Source organism: Stegastes partitus, unplaced genomic scaffold, assembly GCF_000690725.1.
Source record: "Stegastes partitus isolate 25-593 unplaced genomic scaffold, Stegastes_partitus-1.0.2 Scaffold906, whole genome shotgun sequence".
Classification (NCBI taxonomy): domain Eukaryota; kingdom Metazoa; phylum Chordata; class Actinopteri; family Pomacentridae; genus Stegastes; species Stegastes partitus.
In genome coordinates this window covers 191,795-208,546 of record NW_007578637.1, presented here as the reverse complement: position 1 = coordinate 208,546, position 16,752 = coordinate 191,795, and the positions used below count along the sequence as shown (strand labels likewise).

At 43.7% G+C, this 16,752-nt stretch overlaps 1 protein-coding gene across 1 annotated transcript in view; it reads right to left on the bottom strand.

Moving 5' to 3' along the window:
• Positions 1-8,309, bottom strand: part of ctnnbl1 (catenin, beta like 1) — a 61,982-nt gene extending 53,673 nt beyond the window's left edge. The window contains exon 1 of the mRNA XM_008293723.1: positions 8,256-8,309. Coding sequence (XP_008291945.1) covers positions 8,256-8,309 — 54 coding nt within the window. The remainder of the gene's footprint in view (positions 1-8,255) is intronic.
• Positions 8,310-16,752: the final 8,443 nt, after the last annotated feature.

Below are 16,752 nucleotides of genomic sequence, written 5' to 3'. Positions count from 1 at the left end.
CTATCCCAGCTGACTCAGGGTGAAGGCAGGTTCACCTGGACAGGTAACCAGTCTATCACAGGGCTACACTTAGAGACAGACAACCAAGCACACTCAGTGACTAATTTGGTGGCCAAGGCAAGATTGTAGTTGCTTTCACTGTTTTTCATACTAATAACACAGAAACTGCATGCATGCATTCAAGCTTTTATTTAATTATAACAACACACTAAATAAAACTGAAGACACAAGCGGCATAAATTAAAAATACAATATAAATAAGGCATTGTACAAATATAAAAAATGTTCTATTTACATACAGAATAAAAAAAAAACAGTGAACATGAAAACAAGCAACACAATGTGAAATTACAAAATAAATAAAGCATTGCACAAAATAATAAAAAAGGAAATTAGTGCAGACAACAATGCACACTATTGAACACAGTGTATAGAAAACATCAGACCTGTTGATTACAGCTATTTAGGATTATTCCATCAGAGGAAGCCACGTGCATGTTGACTATAATCAACAAACTGTAATACTGGAGTGAACTTAGCAGCCTATAACATATACAGAGGAAGGAGAACGAAGCATTTTAACGGACAGCAGGTTAAAATAACATCTGAACAGGCCTAATATTGACTTTCGAAATATACCTGATTAATTTAAGGTGATGGTAGCATAACAACTTAAGTCAGCTATAGCTATTTAGTGATTATAAACAACGCTGCTATCGTCAGGAATAAGCCAGCATGTTAGCATTGCTCTGACAACTAACTAACAGGGAGGTCAAGCAGTCACAACATTAACATACTGCTTCCATGTTAATGCACCAAAAATACAAATAATAATGTAATATGATGATATAACAATCTGAAATGAGGCTTGTCAAGTTTAAAATTAAAAATGCATTTTGCTGATTGTACAGATGTCTCTGTTCATACTTGATGGAAGGTTTTTGCATCCACTTGTGTTGCTAACAATCTGTTTTATTCACCTTAACAAAAGCAATGAATGAACAAAACAAGTAAATGTCTTCATATGTTAGCACTGCGAACAACTCCAGGCTTATAACAGCCACAAAACACAATAAAAGTGTTTTTCTCTATGCAGGACCTTTAATTATATGTAAAATTAGACATGAATGTTTCTTCACACATGAAATCCTGGTTTTATGGGTTCACTGTTGCTGTATTCATAACAGGGGAGCTTATGTGTCAAGCTGGCTCGCTGTTTCAGACAGGCAAAAAATCACTTTTCCAATGAGCATCACGGGGAAATGAATGAGTGGTGCGTGGTGTAGAAGCCTCCACCGCCGCTCCAGTCTCTGGCCAGCGATCTGTGACAGCAGAGCAATAGAAACAACATTTAAAAGGAAGGCCACTGCCAGAGAGTCAAGCCTGACGTCCCACCGAACACGAATGAGAAAGCACTTGATCAAAAGAAAGAGCGAGACACAGAGAATAAATGGGAGCAGGAGGGGTGAAAAGAGGAATTTATATGGAAATCCCATGGCTGGAGTCAGTGAGGCAATTTCACATGAATAGAAAGCCTTGATTAGGCAAAACTAGAGAGACGTGTTTCTGTGAGATTGACAACTGAATAAAAACATGTATTTCTACAGAGACTCTTAATTATGATGCTAAACATTAGTCGTGGCGACGGTGTATGTTTATCGCAGCGTCGTGGAAAATCCAAAGCTTATAATTAGATTGTGTTGCCGACAGATGGATGGATGCTCATCCATGTTCATCCGACGTAGACGAGCCTGAATGGCAAAGGATGAGGACTGCAGCGAAGCATCAAGCGTTAGTCCAAGCGTGAGACGCTCAATGACGCAGGTTTCTCAGTCATCAGTGAGTTAAACGTGTGGTAAACTGGCACACAGGAAATCGTGCGTTTTATTTGATGCGACAAAGCAGAAACATGCAGTTTTCTTTTACAGTTTAGTTAAGCTTTATTGATATGGCATCAATTCACAGCATAAGTCATCTCAGTGGTAAATAGTATAATATAAAGAAAACCCAACAAATCCAAAGATTCCTTCTGAGGAGTGGACAGGGTGAACAAGAAGCTGCTCTGTACCAGGAGAAACCTCCAGCAGCTGTCTGCCTGGACCGGCCGGGCTGAGGGTGAACAGGAGAGAGAGGAGACAGGAGAGAGAACAGGACTGCAGACAGAACGGACAAACAATAAACACTGAGGATGTTGGTGAGGCCAGTAGCTGCAGGTTAGTTAATGAAATGTTGTGATGGACTGTATGAGATGCTGGTTCACTGTCTGGGGTTATGAAAGGATCACAGATGACTTTCACCAGCGTGAGTCCCACATGTCTGAGCTTTTAATNTAAAGTATTCAGCATGTGGTCACAAGCTCTGGTTATCTGCATCACCGCCGTCGGGACGTTACTGCAGCAGCAGGCATGAGCGTATTTCTTGAAGGCGTGTGCAGTACGTCACCTCCCCGTCCCAGGCGCCCTGGGGTTGCCTAAACAGGCAACGCGAGGCAACTTCAGTCCACATAAAGCAACTACAGACGTAAATCAAACGAATCAAAGCGCCGACAGGCAGCTCGACTTGTGAAATACATGTCAGAAATGGGACACTTGTGGGTAAACAAGTGAGATGAGATGTTTACTGTCAGCTTTTTGAGGACATAAAGGACACAATCTGCATTTAGGCGAGGGCAAGAGAAATCCAATTTCGCTGTGTATACTGCCGCCGCATTTTAATGTCAGTCGTAAATGTACTCCAGCTGAATCATATCCAGAAGCAAACTGGATGTGAGGTGAATGTTAAAGGGGCTATAAGGGAAACTGTAGCACAAAATGGCTGCAATATATCTGCAGGGCTTCTAGAAAGGCCTCGAGCGCATTGTGTCAATCAGACTTTTTTGTTTTGTGGCTCAAGGTGACGGTACCCGGAGCGTCGGAAACTTGTTCCGCCGTTCGACCGGCTCCTTTACTTTGCAGCTGATGATACAGATCGTTTGAGGTCAGACGCCCTTTAACTTGAGGTGCAAGGAGAGAGGGTTTCCGTCTGCGTGTCATCCTGTCAGTCAGCCTCTTTGTCCGTGTAATCCCTACCCACGGTCCTGTGCAGCGGCGAGCCACGGGCGGCTGGCCTCTCTCTGTATGAGCCTGATCCCCACCGCCTGTGAAGTCAAATGTTGACAGAGAATCACGAACCACATCAGAATACTAAAGAGGCCGGAGAGGCGCTTTTATGAGAAAGAGAGAGGGAGAAAGTCAGAGCAGGAAACTGTGTGTGTTTTGTGTCCTCGTATTCCTACGCTATAAAAATTACAAGTTTGGCATCGGCTTATATTTTCCAGCGAGAATTATCGCTCCTACTCGGGGATGTTTTGTGAAGCTGCTCGTTCTCTTCAATTTTGCTTGTTTCACTTCAAATGACCTCTTTGGGGGGAATAATCGTAAAGCCTGCAAACAAAAAAACTCACTGACATTCTCTCTCCTTTTTGCAGCAAATGTCCTGAAACAATTCCCATTACGCTGGCAGTCTGCAGCAGCAGCACACTCAAGCTATCTCAGAAATAAGGGTTATAAGCTTTGATAGCAAATAAAATCTCCAGGCAACCTCGTCATCTCTTGCGTGCCAGACAGTGTAAGTGTGTGGTCGAGTGGAGGGAAGAGAATAAAAGACAGACAGAGATAGAAATGAAGGGCCGGTGTTGACTGGTCTGCTCGGCTCCGTGCTTTCTGAAGCCTCTCATGCAAATGAGCTCGCATCTTATCAGCTCTCCATGACATCCGAGTTCCAAATAATGAACACTTGGCCGTAGCGCTCGATTTGGTCCGTCAAGCACGCTGAAAGAAGAGACGACGCTAAAGCCGTGGTTGCGGTGAGAGTCTGGCCTAATGAAGTGTGTGTGGCCTCGGCTGAAAGAGACGTAATCTGTGTGCCTTAAACATTCAGCATTCTGTGGTTGGTCCATTCATTTTAAAGTCTGATTCAGGTTGAATGGAGGGAAATGCTGAGTGTGACCAAGTGGACAGCTAACGGCTAACAGCAAGTCCGTGTTGTTCCATCTGACAATGTCCGTTGCTCTGTTTGTATTGTCTGTTCTTCATCTGCTGCCCCTCATCCTCGCTGTCGCCCCACCGAGTCGAGGCAGATGGCCGCCTCCTCTGAGCCTGCTTCTGTCTCACCGTTTTGTTGTTTGTTTTTTCCACCTCGCTGTTAAAGAGGAGGGTTTTGGTTCCATCGCCAACTGCTGCTCAGAGGCAACTTTGACTATTCATGCTTAGAACTCAGTTTGTTTGTTTGTTTTTGTTGTTAAAAAATAAAAAATAAAATAAAGGAAATGCGTAGTTCCTCATTTAGGATATCGAAATACAAATAATGAGATGTAAAAATTGACAGTTCAACATTTTTACAAATAAATTATGTGTTATTTTAGTTACTTAGATCAGCGGTTCTCAAACTTTTTGAGCCACGACCCCCAAGAAAACATCAGTTTGTGCTTGTGACCCCCCAAATTTGAATTTTTAATAAATCATGAGTAATAAATTTGAAGATTAATATTAATGTGTTAATTCCACAGATTAATCTCTTTACATTAACACGTTAATTTTCTTCTGAATGAATGAATGAATTGAATTTATTTCAAAAGGAGAAAAAATTGAAAAACAAAAGAAAATAATTTTAAAAGAGCAAAAAAATAATAATAATATGGCATAATCAAATCATCATATTAACAAGTCAGAAAAAGGAGTGGGAACAGGTATACACTTTTGATTCTGACATTTATTTGATAAACGTAGGCTTTATTTATTTATTTATTTTACAATGATCTGGCGACCCCCTGAAATGATCTTGGGACCCCCATGGGGGTCCCGACCCCCAGTTTGAGAACCACTGATTCAGAAGACACTTGTGTATCTTACATTTTCTTCACTTTTGGATTCTTTCATTGGGCCCAGGGGGGCCTTGGCAGCAGAACGGTTGTGAACGCCTGCTCTATCCTAAAAATACATTAAAAAGAAGTGATGAGTTGCAGGTGAGCGGTTCCCCCCACAGGTGTCCACGATCAGGTGAGTATCCACTAACCTGGACACACTCCACACACACGAGGAAAAGAGGAAAGCGAGAGCGGCTGCCACAAAGCAGAGGAAGTGGAGGACATGTAACAGTTTGCTTCCTTTGTTTCCTCGTCTGCTGCTTTTTTTTTTTTTAATTGATGTGTGCTGCTGTCTCTGGGATCAATAGGTTCTATCTAATCTAATCTAATCTAATCTAATCTAATATAATCTAGTCTAATTTAATCTCATCTCATCTAATCTAATCTAATCTCATGCATTAATAATATAAATATATTTATTCGTGCAGCTTTCAAGATTCTTTTTGTAAAGAGTTGCTGTGGCTGTACTTGAGCCATTTGTTAGCTTTTTCAAACACGCTCTAATTTAGTATTTCGTTGGAATAGGAACGTTTCCAAAAAGGCTAATTAGAGTTGTGAAGCTGTTGTCTATATACTGGCTGATTAGTTTGTTTTCCTGCGTGTTTCTCTTGTAAATGATCTATATGCACCTTAGTTTCTGTCTGTTTTTCATTCCTTTGTATCAATTTATGTTATTGTTTTAGTTTTTGTTTGTTTATCTGTTTTTTATACATATATTTATATATTTTTTATTATGTATATGGGAGTGTGCAAACTATCTATCTATCTATCTATCTATCTATCTATCTATCTATCTATCTATCTATCTATCTATCTATCTATCTATCTATCTATCTATCTTCTCTTGCTGTAAGGACACATCCATACAGAAGGTTAAAATCAGAGAACATAATCAGTAAGAAGACATCAGATGAGTTGGGCTGAAACAATAACTCAGTATCTTATATATCTCAGTATCAGTGTGGACTCGATCCTTTACTTTAATGAATCTGATGAAGACACTTCCTGTTTACTTCAGGGCCGTCTTTTGCATTCTCTCCATGTTGTCTTTGTTGTGCTTCTTGTCTTACTGCATCATCCCCTCCCTTTAACCTTAACCTCACCTGGAGATCACATTGATTTTCTAGCCGGTGCTGTTGCTATTAAAACACCTACCTGAGGACACTAAGTCGATGTCTGTGTCATCTTTGGTGTGAGAGGATGCTTCCCCTCCTCCTGGCGCCTCTTTTCCTCTGACATTATCCAAATGCAGGAGTTTGTTTACCGACAGCAAAAAAAAAACAAAAAAACCGTGGGTTTGGAAATGACTGAGTCATTGCTGTGCCCTGCTGATGAAATGAGCAGATTGGAAATGGGAAGGTTAATGAGATTTTCACAAAGTGTCCGTCGAGTGGTTTGAACTCAGATTAAATTGACACACTCTGATTAAAATTAATTGACCTGTGAAATGAATGTGTCCCTCAACAGTTAAGGATTGATGGATATCGCAGAGAGGTCGAGACGGAAGAAGACAGCGATGGAAAAAAAAGAAAATTAGTTTGGTTTGAATTTAAGGACAGATATGGTAAGAGGCAGCTTATAGTCCATATTAATCACTAATGTGGGGCGACTCTGGCCCACAGTCCTGTGTGTGATATACGAGGCGTGTCAGAAAAGTTCCAGGACTGGTGTCACAAAGGATTCAAACCCAAACTACAAACTATCAGTGTTCCCCTTCCAAGTAATCCCCCTGGAGTCTAACCACTTCTCCAGCCTTCTCTTCACGCCGCCATGCACTCCTGGAAGGATTCTCCTCTCAGCTCCATCGTCACAGCCATCTTGACGTGGTCCACGTCTTCTAAACGGGTCCCCTTGATGAGCCCTTGAGCTTGGGGAAGCGGAAACAACCCCACGGAGCCAGGTGGGGTGAGTATGGAGGTTGCTCCAGATGTTCTTCTCAGCCAGGAGCTGTGGGATGCTCAGGACGTTGTCATGGTGAAGCAGCCTCCACTGGTCCTGACACAACTCTGCCTCTTCTGGAACGAAGCAAACGCTGCAGGATCTCTTTGTGCTGATTGATCATCTGAAGGGGAAGTATTCAAGGATTCAAGGATTCAAGGCCTTTATTGGTCACAAACAGTTATACATGGTATAACAGTGAAATGCTTTGCATACCTGAAAACTTGTAGTTTGTAGTTTGGGCTTGTCCAGGTGTTACGATTAATCCACAAGAAGAACCATGACCTGGATGACTGAGAATCTTCACAGTCACAACTTAAACTCCCTCAAAAGTCCTTTTCCACGGCCTCTCCGAACTCCTCCCACATCTGAGTTCTAGCTTCTGCAAATTTCCACAGCTGCAGCTCTTTCAGCTCTACCTGTCTGCTGCTTCCCCCAAGTCAACCAGGCCCGGAAAGTCTCCTTCTTCAGCCTGATGGCCTCCTTCACCGGCTGGTTTTGGGGTTGCCGCCACGACAGACACCAGTGACCTTCTGGGCACAGCTCCTAACGGCCGCTTCTGCAATGGAGGCTATGAACATGGCCCACTCTGACTCCATGTTCTGAACCTCCCCCTGGATGCAGGAGAAACTCTTCTGGAGGTGGGAGTTGAAAACCCCACAGACAGGTTCCTCCGCCAGACGTTTCCTCACCACGCGTTTGGGTTTACCAGGTCTGTCCGGCAGCCTTCCTCGCCATCGGATCCAACTCACCACCAGGAGGTGATCAGCTGACAGCTCTGCTCCTCTCTTCACCTGCTGTGGTAGCCAGACTATGACTAGCACAGAAGTCCAATAACAAAACTCCACCCGGGTTCATATCAGGCAGGTCGTTCCTTCCCATCACGCCCCTCCAGATTTTTCCGTCATTGCCCATGTGAGCACTGAAGTCCCCCAGGAGAACTATGGAGTCCCCAGACGGCACCCCTTCCAGGAGACCACCCAGAGACTCCTAGAAGGCCGGATCCTCTGACCGGCTGTTTGGTGCATACACACACAATAAGCTGGCAATTCATGGGGAGGATGGAACTATCCAGTCTGTCATTACTGTAACAGCCCGATGATTTCATCCCTGAAGTAAAACCCATCCTCACACCCCAAATGGCCCTTTTGCATAAATAGCTTCCTGCAGTGCACAGACTACAGCGTTGGGCTAATTCACTTTCAACTCAAAGTGATGGAAACTCTAATTGAACAGCCATTAGGACAGTAATGAGGAAACCACTTCAGGAATTAACTGAACAGAAACTGAGGTGGGTATTTGTTCTGCGATAGAGAAACACTTTAAAACTTGTGATTCGATCAATCCGAAGCACGCTAATGTATTCGCTTGTAAAGATGCGAGGCCAGATAGCGCCACTACAGATGCTACAAACCTTGCTGGGAGCAGGGATATAAAAATCAATGTTTCTCACATTTGGCAAGGCCATGCCTCACAAACATAACAAGGATGCTGATGGTAGTCGTGCAGCCCAATGAGCGGGCATTATAGCTGCGAGGCCATAAACGGGGTGCGGTGGATGGATGGCATTACGGAGGAAATGTCATGCTTGGAAAGGCTTTATTATGTGTGTCGTTGAAGGATGCGCTGCTCGGCACAGATGTGGCCGCCTCAGCCTTTCTTTCTGACTTTGTGTCCATTTAATCTGTCCTTTCAAAACTCATTACATTTGCTGTAAACAGTTCGATATCTAAATCTCCAAAGATCTGCTTAAACTCTGGAGCTTAATTAATAGTCATAACCTGCAACTACAACCTGAAGATGAGCTGAGATCGAGCTGAAGTCGTCCCGGGGAGAAAACGAGCCGAAGATCCTCATTACACATTGTAAAGGATAAATATACAGATGCTAGCGGTAGATAGTCATCTGACGTCTATATATATATACTATATACGTGCTGATAACTCTAAAATGTGATGTGCAATTTATGTCCATTATTATCATCATTAAAATCTCTTTTAATGAGTTTTATTTTAATCAATATAATGTTTCTTGCATCTTGTGATTACACATTTTTACAAGTCAAAATAAAACAACAACACACAAAATTGTATATTTTAGTGGCAACGAATACATTGGAGTAACAAAACATTATTTTATTACTATTACTGTAAATACAATAATATAGTAAATATAATATTATGACATCTATTGATAAGTTTGCTGAATAAATAACATACAAGGCTAATTTGCTTTTTTGTTGTTTCATCTATAGGCCCTCTTTCTAAGTACGTTGTATGTTAATAGAAATAAATGATAAATAACTAGTCAAACCTGTGTTTTTTCGGGGTGCTGATTATGTCTTTGTTAATTAAAGCCCATTAAATTCTACCTCAGGCACATAAATAAAACAGGGACAAGAATATTAAATATATTTATATATGACACTATTTCCATTTATCCAATGTCTGCTCAGGAATGCAGACAAATAACTATAATCTGACATCTCAATCAAGAAATAATAACAGGTTTTACTATTCTTTCTGTTTTTTTGTAAAACAGCAAATTCATAGATAACAATAATAATTCTATTTTAGCTTAAAAAAGTAATTTCGATTGCAGAGCTTCTACATACGGGTGTATTAATCATTACAGAAACATAAGAGATGATGTAGGTAATTGCTAACGCTGTTAATTTAAGACAGCTGACGTATAAGCCTTATATTAGGTGGTGGTCTAATAAATCTGTTAAGCCACCGTAAATACTTTAATCCAACATGCCGTGTAACTTCTTAATATGCCGATCACCTTCCTCCTTGTTCTCAACGGTAACAATGCATAAAAGGGAAACGTAGCATGAAAATACAATTACCATGCAAATAAGTCATGTCAATGACGCCGCCGAGGTTCGATCTCGGCTCTCCATCCTCGCCCAGTAATAATAGAATACATTAATATAACTGCTTTAAACTCCATCTGAACCTCCCTTTGATCGACATCTACTATTTCTATTCAGGCTCAGAGTTTTTATTTATTTATTTTGTATTAAATAAAAGAAGCTAAAATGGTTTATTAGTGAGAAGGGCCCACTTCTTACCTCTCCTTCCTCTTAATGCCTCCTTTATTTCCATCCCTACTCTTCCCTCCTGTGCCTCTTTACCCCTCTTGTGATTCCCCTGCGTCACTCTCATCCAGCACTTGTTTTCCTTTCCCTCCACCCCTGCCTCCGTCTCCCCTCGGCCTGACTGATGGTGTGCTGAGGTGAGGCAGACCGACTGTCGGTGAGGGATTGCCCCCGCCAGCCTCTGACACTGGGCCCTATTCAGGCCGGGGAAATGATCGATGTTAAATCTAATTTTAAACACCCCCAGTATAACTCCGGCAGACAGACGGAGAGCGGAGGGTAGCGTCTGGCAAAACAGCTGGGGCAACCTGATAAGAGCTATGGTTCAAATTTACCTGCCAGTGTGTCTGTGTGTGTGTGTGCGTGTGTGTGTTGGAGTGTGTCGCCTTCGTACCTGAGACAGCTTTCTTGACACACTCTGTCCTGAACTTAAAGGGGAGTTGGAGGACGCTGACGGAAACNTCACATGCCTTCGTATTGTTGCTGTTGTGGCTTAGAAAGGTCCCAGTCCTTCAGTGACCCATCAGTTGGGTTTTTTCCAGCTTATTTAAGAACTGGAAGGATTTTCTGGCTCCCATTCTCATGACTGAGAAAAAAAAGCTGATTAATTATACATTCTGCAATTTTTATTCTACTTTTCCTGCAACTTGAATGGCAACACCACTAATTAGCAGATGCTAATTTGCATAGGTTGGATAAGTAAAGTTTTTCATTACAAGCTGCGACTGAGGGAAAAAAACAAAAACCTGATGTATAGATGGAAGCATGGTGTCCTGCTGATAAGAGAGAGTGAGAACCAGCTCAATCCTGTTTCCTATAAATGCTTTCAAAGAAGCCAGCAAGTGCCTGATAGCTTCCCTCTCCACTGTCTGCAACACAAATCTGGCACCGACAGGGGCTGAAGGCTTCTGCCCGGCCTGCTGCAGCGTGGCAGTGAAACAAAGACAGAGAGGGACGGAGGATGGCAAGAGGCAGGACACACACTTTAAAGATAAATGCATGCGGGGACAGTGTAGGAGGAGAGGAAGGGGAGTCGGAACAAGAGATAGGGGAGGTGGAGAGTGGCAGGCAGAGATAGAGGAGGAGAAAGAAAATTCATTTTATCTCTATTATGAATATGAGGGCTGTGGTGCGCCGTGGTGGTGGCCCACGCCTTTGGGTGATAACAGATTCACGGTGAGGGTTCGCTAATTGGAGCAGCCGGCACACACACACAGTGTTCTGGATGGGATAGCCTCAGAAACAGGACCCGGAACAAGACGTGATACAAAAACTGTCAAGTGAAAGTGATGCTTGTGAAAGTGATTTAGGTGGATTAGCAGCTCCTTGAAGGCACGGATATTAATTAAATTAATTAATCAGCATACCCCTGTGTGTAGTACGTTAAAACCTAATTTAAAGCGACACAGCTTCAGAACACAGGAAGCTTCACGTTCAGAATGTTAATAGTGCTTTAAAACTCAGAGTTTTATGGGAATTAGTCCTCTGGTTTGTAAGCAGCAACAGCTACGGAGGATAAATGGGTAATTAAATTATAGAGGCTAATTTAAATGTTGGTGAGAACTCACTAGAATCAGATAGATGGGCACAAATGCACGACTCAGAATGGGTTCAGGCAAAAGACGGGTAGGGTTCGGTAGACAGGAGTTCAGTCGATCAGGCAGAGGAATCCAAAAACAGCAGGCAGATTGTGACTATGGATGTGAGGAACGCTGCTACGAGGACTGTGAGGTAATGTACACGAGGTAATGAGGGGAGATGGAAACAGGTGAGGGAGAGTCATCAGGGAGCAGGTGTGATGAGACGGGTGCAGGAAGTAAAGCGAGGACAGAGACAACCGGTTAGTGATTTCAAAATAAAACAGGAAAGACAAGAATGTGCAAACAAAACAGAAACTTGACAGACATGACCAACCTTTTTTTCTCACTATCTGACATGAAATCAAACCAAATGTTTCCTGTTTTAGGTCAGTTAGGATCACCAACATTATTTCTATTTGCTAAATGCCAGAATAATGAGAGAGGGATTTTTTTTAAACTTTCTTCAAGGTCAGAAGTTTTCAGACATTTCCTCATTATTTGGCAGCGTTCCCTGCACCAGAGGTTTTGGTGGCCCACCATGGACAAGGACACCTGCAACTTCATGCAAAGACCAGGTCAACAGCCGTCCCACTTCTGCCAAAGAGTATGGCTCTGCTCCAAGAACCTGCCGTTGAGAGTGGAGTCCAAGAAACCGGCCCCCGACTTCGTGGGACCCTTTGAAATAGAGAAAGTCATCAACCCTTGTGCTGTGAGGCTGAAGCTACCTCGCACCATGAGGGTTCATCCCAACGTCCATGTCTCTCAACTGAAACCTGCCTGGGACAGCACACTGGCTCCTGTCCTGGTTCTCGTCAGCTATCCGATCCTGCCCATAGTCTGGGCCAGCAGCTGATCCCAAGCCTTCGTTCCTCCCAGACCCTGACCTTCCCAAAGCCTGCCTGCCTTCCCCCCTGTTTAGTTAGCGCCACCTCTATTATTTATCCTATAGTTTGAGCTTTCGTTAGTCTTGTTGTTTTTAGTGTTATTCTAGTTTTGCCCATTTTTTGCATTGGGTTTTGGTTACTTACCCTTAGAGCTTAGTTTCCTCATTCTGTGTTAGTTCAAGTTGCTTTACTGTTCCAAATAAACTTTCATTACTATCCCTTGATTCGTCTCCGCCTGCTGTGGTGCCTGCACCTGGGTCTTAGCCCCGCTGTGGCATCTGTCAGTGGGTGAAATCAGAAAAGGGCTCTGAGATGATCGTATAGCGTAAAGCTTGTTTGGGTAAATTAACCAGCTGACTGAAGACAAGCAGACTAATAATGAAAAGAGAGAAAAACAATCACAAAGACACAACAAATTACCACAGAGTGATGCTTTTACGTGTTGATGTTCATGCAGGAGGAGATCGTGCAGCTAACTGTTGATATATGGTTGTTGTCATACAGACATACTGCTCGTGACCCAGAGCAGTGAATACTTGGTAGAAGACAGACAAAGAGAAACTCCTCATATCTAAATGTGGTCTTTGTCACACACACACAGACGCTCTTTTCAAATCCCTGCACTCACGCTTGGCGCCGCGCTTCAACTTGAGCCACAAGTGATGCTTGAAAATCAAATGTGTCATTATCTCACGTTTTTAATGAATTATTCACAACACTGAAGAAATCCCTTTGGATTAATCCCTCCATCGCTCCTTCTTAGCAGTCACACACAGGATCAAATCCCTCAAGCTTTGCTGGCTTTGAATGACATTTATGCGCACGCACACACACACACACACACACACACACACACACACCACACACACACCACACACACACACACACACGCGCACACACACACACACAATCCTGGACATGAAGAGCTGTACACGCCGCTCACACCCGTTGACATGCTGTTTATCTTTCCCTCACACACATAATCACATTCCCACAATGCAGACATCTGATAGCGGGATTAGCTGCTGAGGGAATTTCACAACACACACCAGCGCCCTGCAACATCAAATCTAGGCTTCGAGTTCAACGATTGATTTCTGCCGATTAAAGAAATGAGCAGGCTTCTTTTTTTTTTTTCTTTGGAGGACATTTTCTGTTCAGGTGAATCCAGGGAAACCTGTGTTAAAGCCTCGACCTGTCTCTGCCATGTCTGTGCTTGGGTTGGTACCATGACACATGCTTTAAATATATACATATAACCTGTGCCTGGCCCCATGGGAAGCAGTTAGCTTGGCTACTAGCATCTCTAAACATGTGTTATCTTGTTTACATCTCTACATGTGCGTTATTTAAATTTAAATGGCATTTAGCATGTTAATTAGTTTAAATGCAGTCGTGCTGGTGGGCTGATGTTTGGTCAGTAGCTGCACAACTCTGATGGTTTGCAGAACCACAGTGTGTTGGAGACTCCACGCGGGAAAATCCCAGGTGTCCTCACCAGGACGCGAACCGGCGACCTTCTAGCTACGAGGCGACGATGCTAACCACTGATACACCTTACAGCCCCCATCAACTCATTCCTGCTGTGTTATCAGCAGTCTGACTCACAGTCTACCATTGGCTGTACATGTCACATGGCTCCTCTATTGCCATCTATGTGTCACCATTTCCAAAATCCCTGTATTACAGGAAACAGCAACTTCTCGTCAGCAACCTATACAATAAAAATTCCAAGTGTTGCAGTGGACTTTGCAGCGCAGTAAAGCAGCCCGCTGGCTTTCGTCAGTGAATCTTTCTGATGTGCATCCTGCACCATGTGTAAACGTTTCACCAAAGCAGTTCTCTCATCACTATTTAACATGTTCACTGTGGAAGCATCCTACATACAATCACTACAGAGCAGCAGAATGAGCTGCAGTCAGACCGTTCTACACGGCGCTGCATCAGCACCAGGTCTGGCTTTGTGATTACTGCTGATCAGTTTGACAGACGACTATAAACCCCACACTGTAATGGGTAAAATCAGTGTTCACTCTGCAAATAGGAAGTTTGACTCAACAACAAAACTCTGTGGTGTGTTTTTTTGTTCTTTTACTTTTCTCTGTAGAACACGTTAACGAGAGCTCTGAGTGAAGCGAACAGCTGCTACGGGTCAGCATGGCCACAGAGAACAGCTGGGAGGTTTACGGTGAGATATGAGCTCTCATCGGAGTGAGAGGAGCGTAATGTTTGGATATTTCTAATCCCCCTGGTATCCACAGCAGGTATGAGAAGTGTTTTGCTCTGGAACACGTCACCGGCATGCAGAGGAAGAACAGCGCTCAGCCTCTGCTAAAAGTTTAAACCACCGCTACACATAAAGTATTCAGCATGTGGTCACAAGCTCTGGTTATCTGCATCACCGCCGTCGGGACGTTACTGCAGCAGCAGGCATGAGCGTATTTCTTGAAGGCGTGTGCAGTTCGTCACCTCCCCGTCCCAGGCGCCCTGGGGTTGCCTAAACAGGCAACTTCAGTCCACATAAAGCAACTACAGACGTAAATCAAACGAATCAAAGCGCCGACAGGCAGCTCGACTTGTGAAATACATGTCAGAAATGGGACACTTGTGGGTAAACAAGTGAGATGAGATGTTTACTGTCAGCTTTTTGAGGACATAAAGGACACAATCTGCATTTAGGCGAGGGCAAGAGAAATCCAATTTCGCTGTGTATACTGCCGCCGCATTTTAATGTCAGTCGTAAATGTACTCCAGCTGAATCATATCCAGAAGCAAACTGGATGTGAGGTGAATGTTAAAGGGGCTATAAGGGAAACTGTAGCACAAAATGGCTGCAATATATCTGCAGGGCTTCTAGAAAGGCCTCGAGCGCATTGTGTCAATCAGACTTTTTTGTTTTGTGGCTCAAGGTGACGGTACCCGGGGCGTCGGAAACTTGCTCCGCCGTTCGACCGGCTCCTTTACTTTGCAGCTGATGATACAGATCGTTTGAGGTCAGACGCCCTTTAACTTCAGGTGCAAGGAGAGAGGGTTTCCGTCTGCGTGTCATCCTGTCAGTCAGCCTCTTTGTCCGTGTAATCCCTACCCACGGTCCTGTGCAGCGGCGAGCCACGGGCGGCTGGCCTCTCTCTGTATGAGCCTGATCCCCACCGCCTGTGAAGTCAAATGTTGACAGAGAATCACGAACCACATCAGAATACTAAAGAGGCCGGAGAGGCGCTTTTATGAGAAAGAGAGAGGGAGAAAGTCAGAGCAGGAAACTGTGTGTGTTTTGTGTCCTCGTATTCCTACGCTATAAAAATTACAAGTTTGGCATCGGCTTATATTTTCCAGCGAGAATTATCGCTCCTACTCGGGGATGTTTTGTGAAGCTGCTCGTTCTCTTCAATTTTGCTTGTTTCACTTCAAATGACCTCTTTGGGGGGAATAATCGTAAAGCCTGCAAACAAAAAAACTCACTGACATTCTCTCTCCTTTTTGCAGCAAATGTCCTGAAACAATTCCCATTACGCTGGCAGTCTGCAGCAGCAGCACACTCAAGCTATCTCAGAAATAAGGGTTATAAGCTTTGATAGCAAATAAAATCTCCAGGCAACCTCGTCATCTCTTGCGTGCCAGACAGTGTAAGTGTGTGGTCGAGTGGAGGGAAGAGAATAAAAGACAGACAGAGATAGAAATGAAGGGCCGGTGTTGACTGGTCTGCTCGGCTCCGTGCTTTCTGAAGCCTCTCATGCAAATGAGCTCGCATCTTATCAGCTCTCCATGACATCCGAGTTCCAAATAATGAACACTTGGCCGTAGCGCTCGATTTGGTCCGTCAAGCACGCTGAAAGAAGAGACGACGCTAAAGCCGTGGTTGCGGTGAGAGTCGGGCCTAATGAAGTGTGTGTAGCCTCGGCTGAAAGAGACGTAATCTGTGTGCCTTAAACATTCAGCATTCTGTGGTTGGTCCATTCATTTTAAAGTCTGATTCAGGTTGAATGGAGGGAAATGCTGAGTGTGACCAAGTGGACAGCTAACGGCTAACAGCAAGTCCGTGTTGTTCCATCTGACAATGTCCGTTGCTCTGTTTGTATTGTCTGTTCTTCATCTGCTGCCCCTCATCCTCGCTGTCGCCCCACCGAGTCGAGGCAGATGGCCGCCTCCTCTGAGCCTGCTTCTGTCTCACCGTTTTGTTGTTTGTTTTTTCCACCTCGCTGTTAAAGAGGAGGGTTTTGGTTCCATCGCCAACTGCTGCTCAGAGGCAACTTTGACTATTCATGCTTAGAACTCAGTTTNTGACCCTTTATCATGTTACCACATCGGTGCCTCTCTGTGACGTTTTCTGAACAAACACAATTCAAA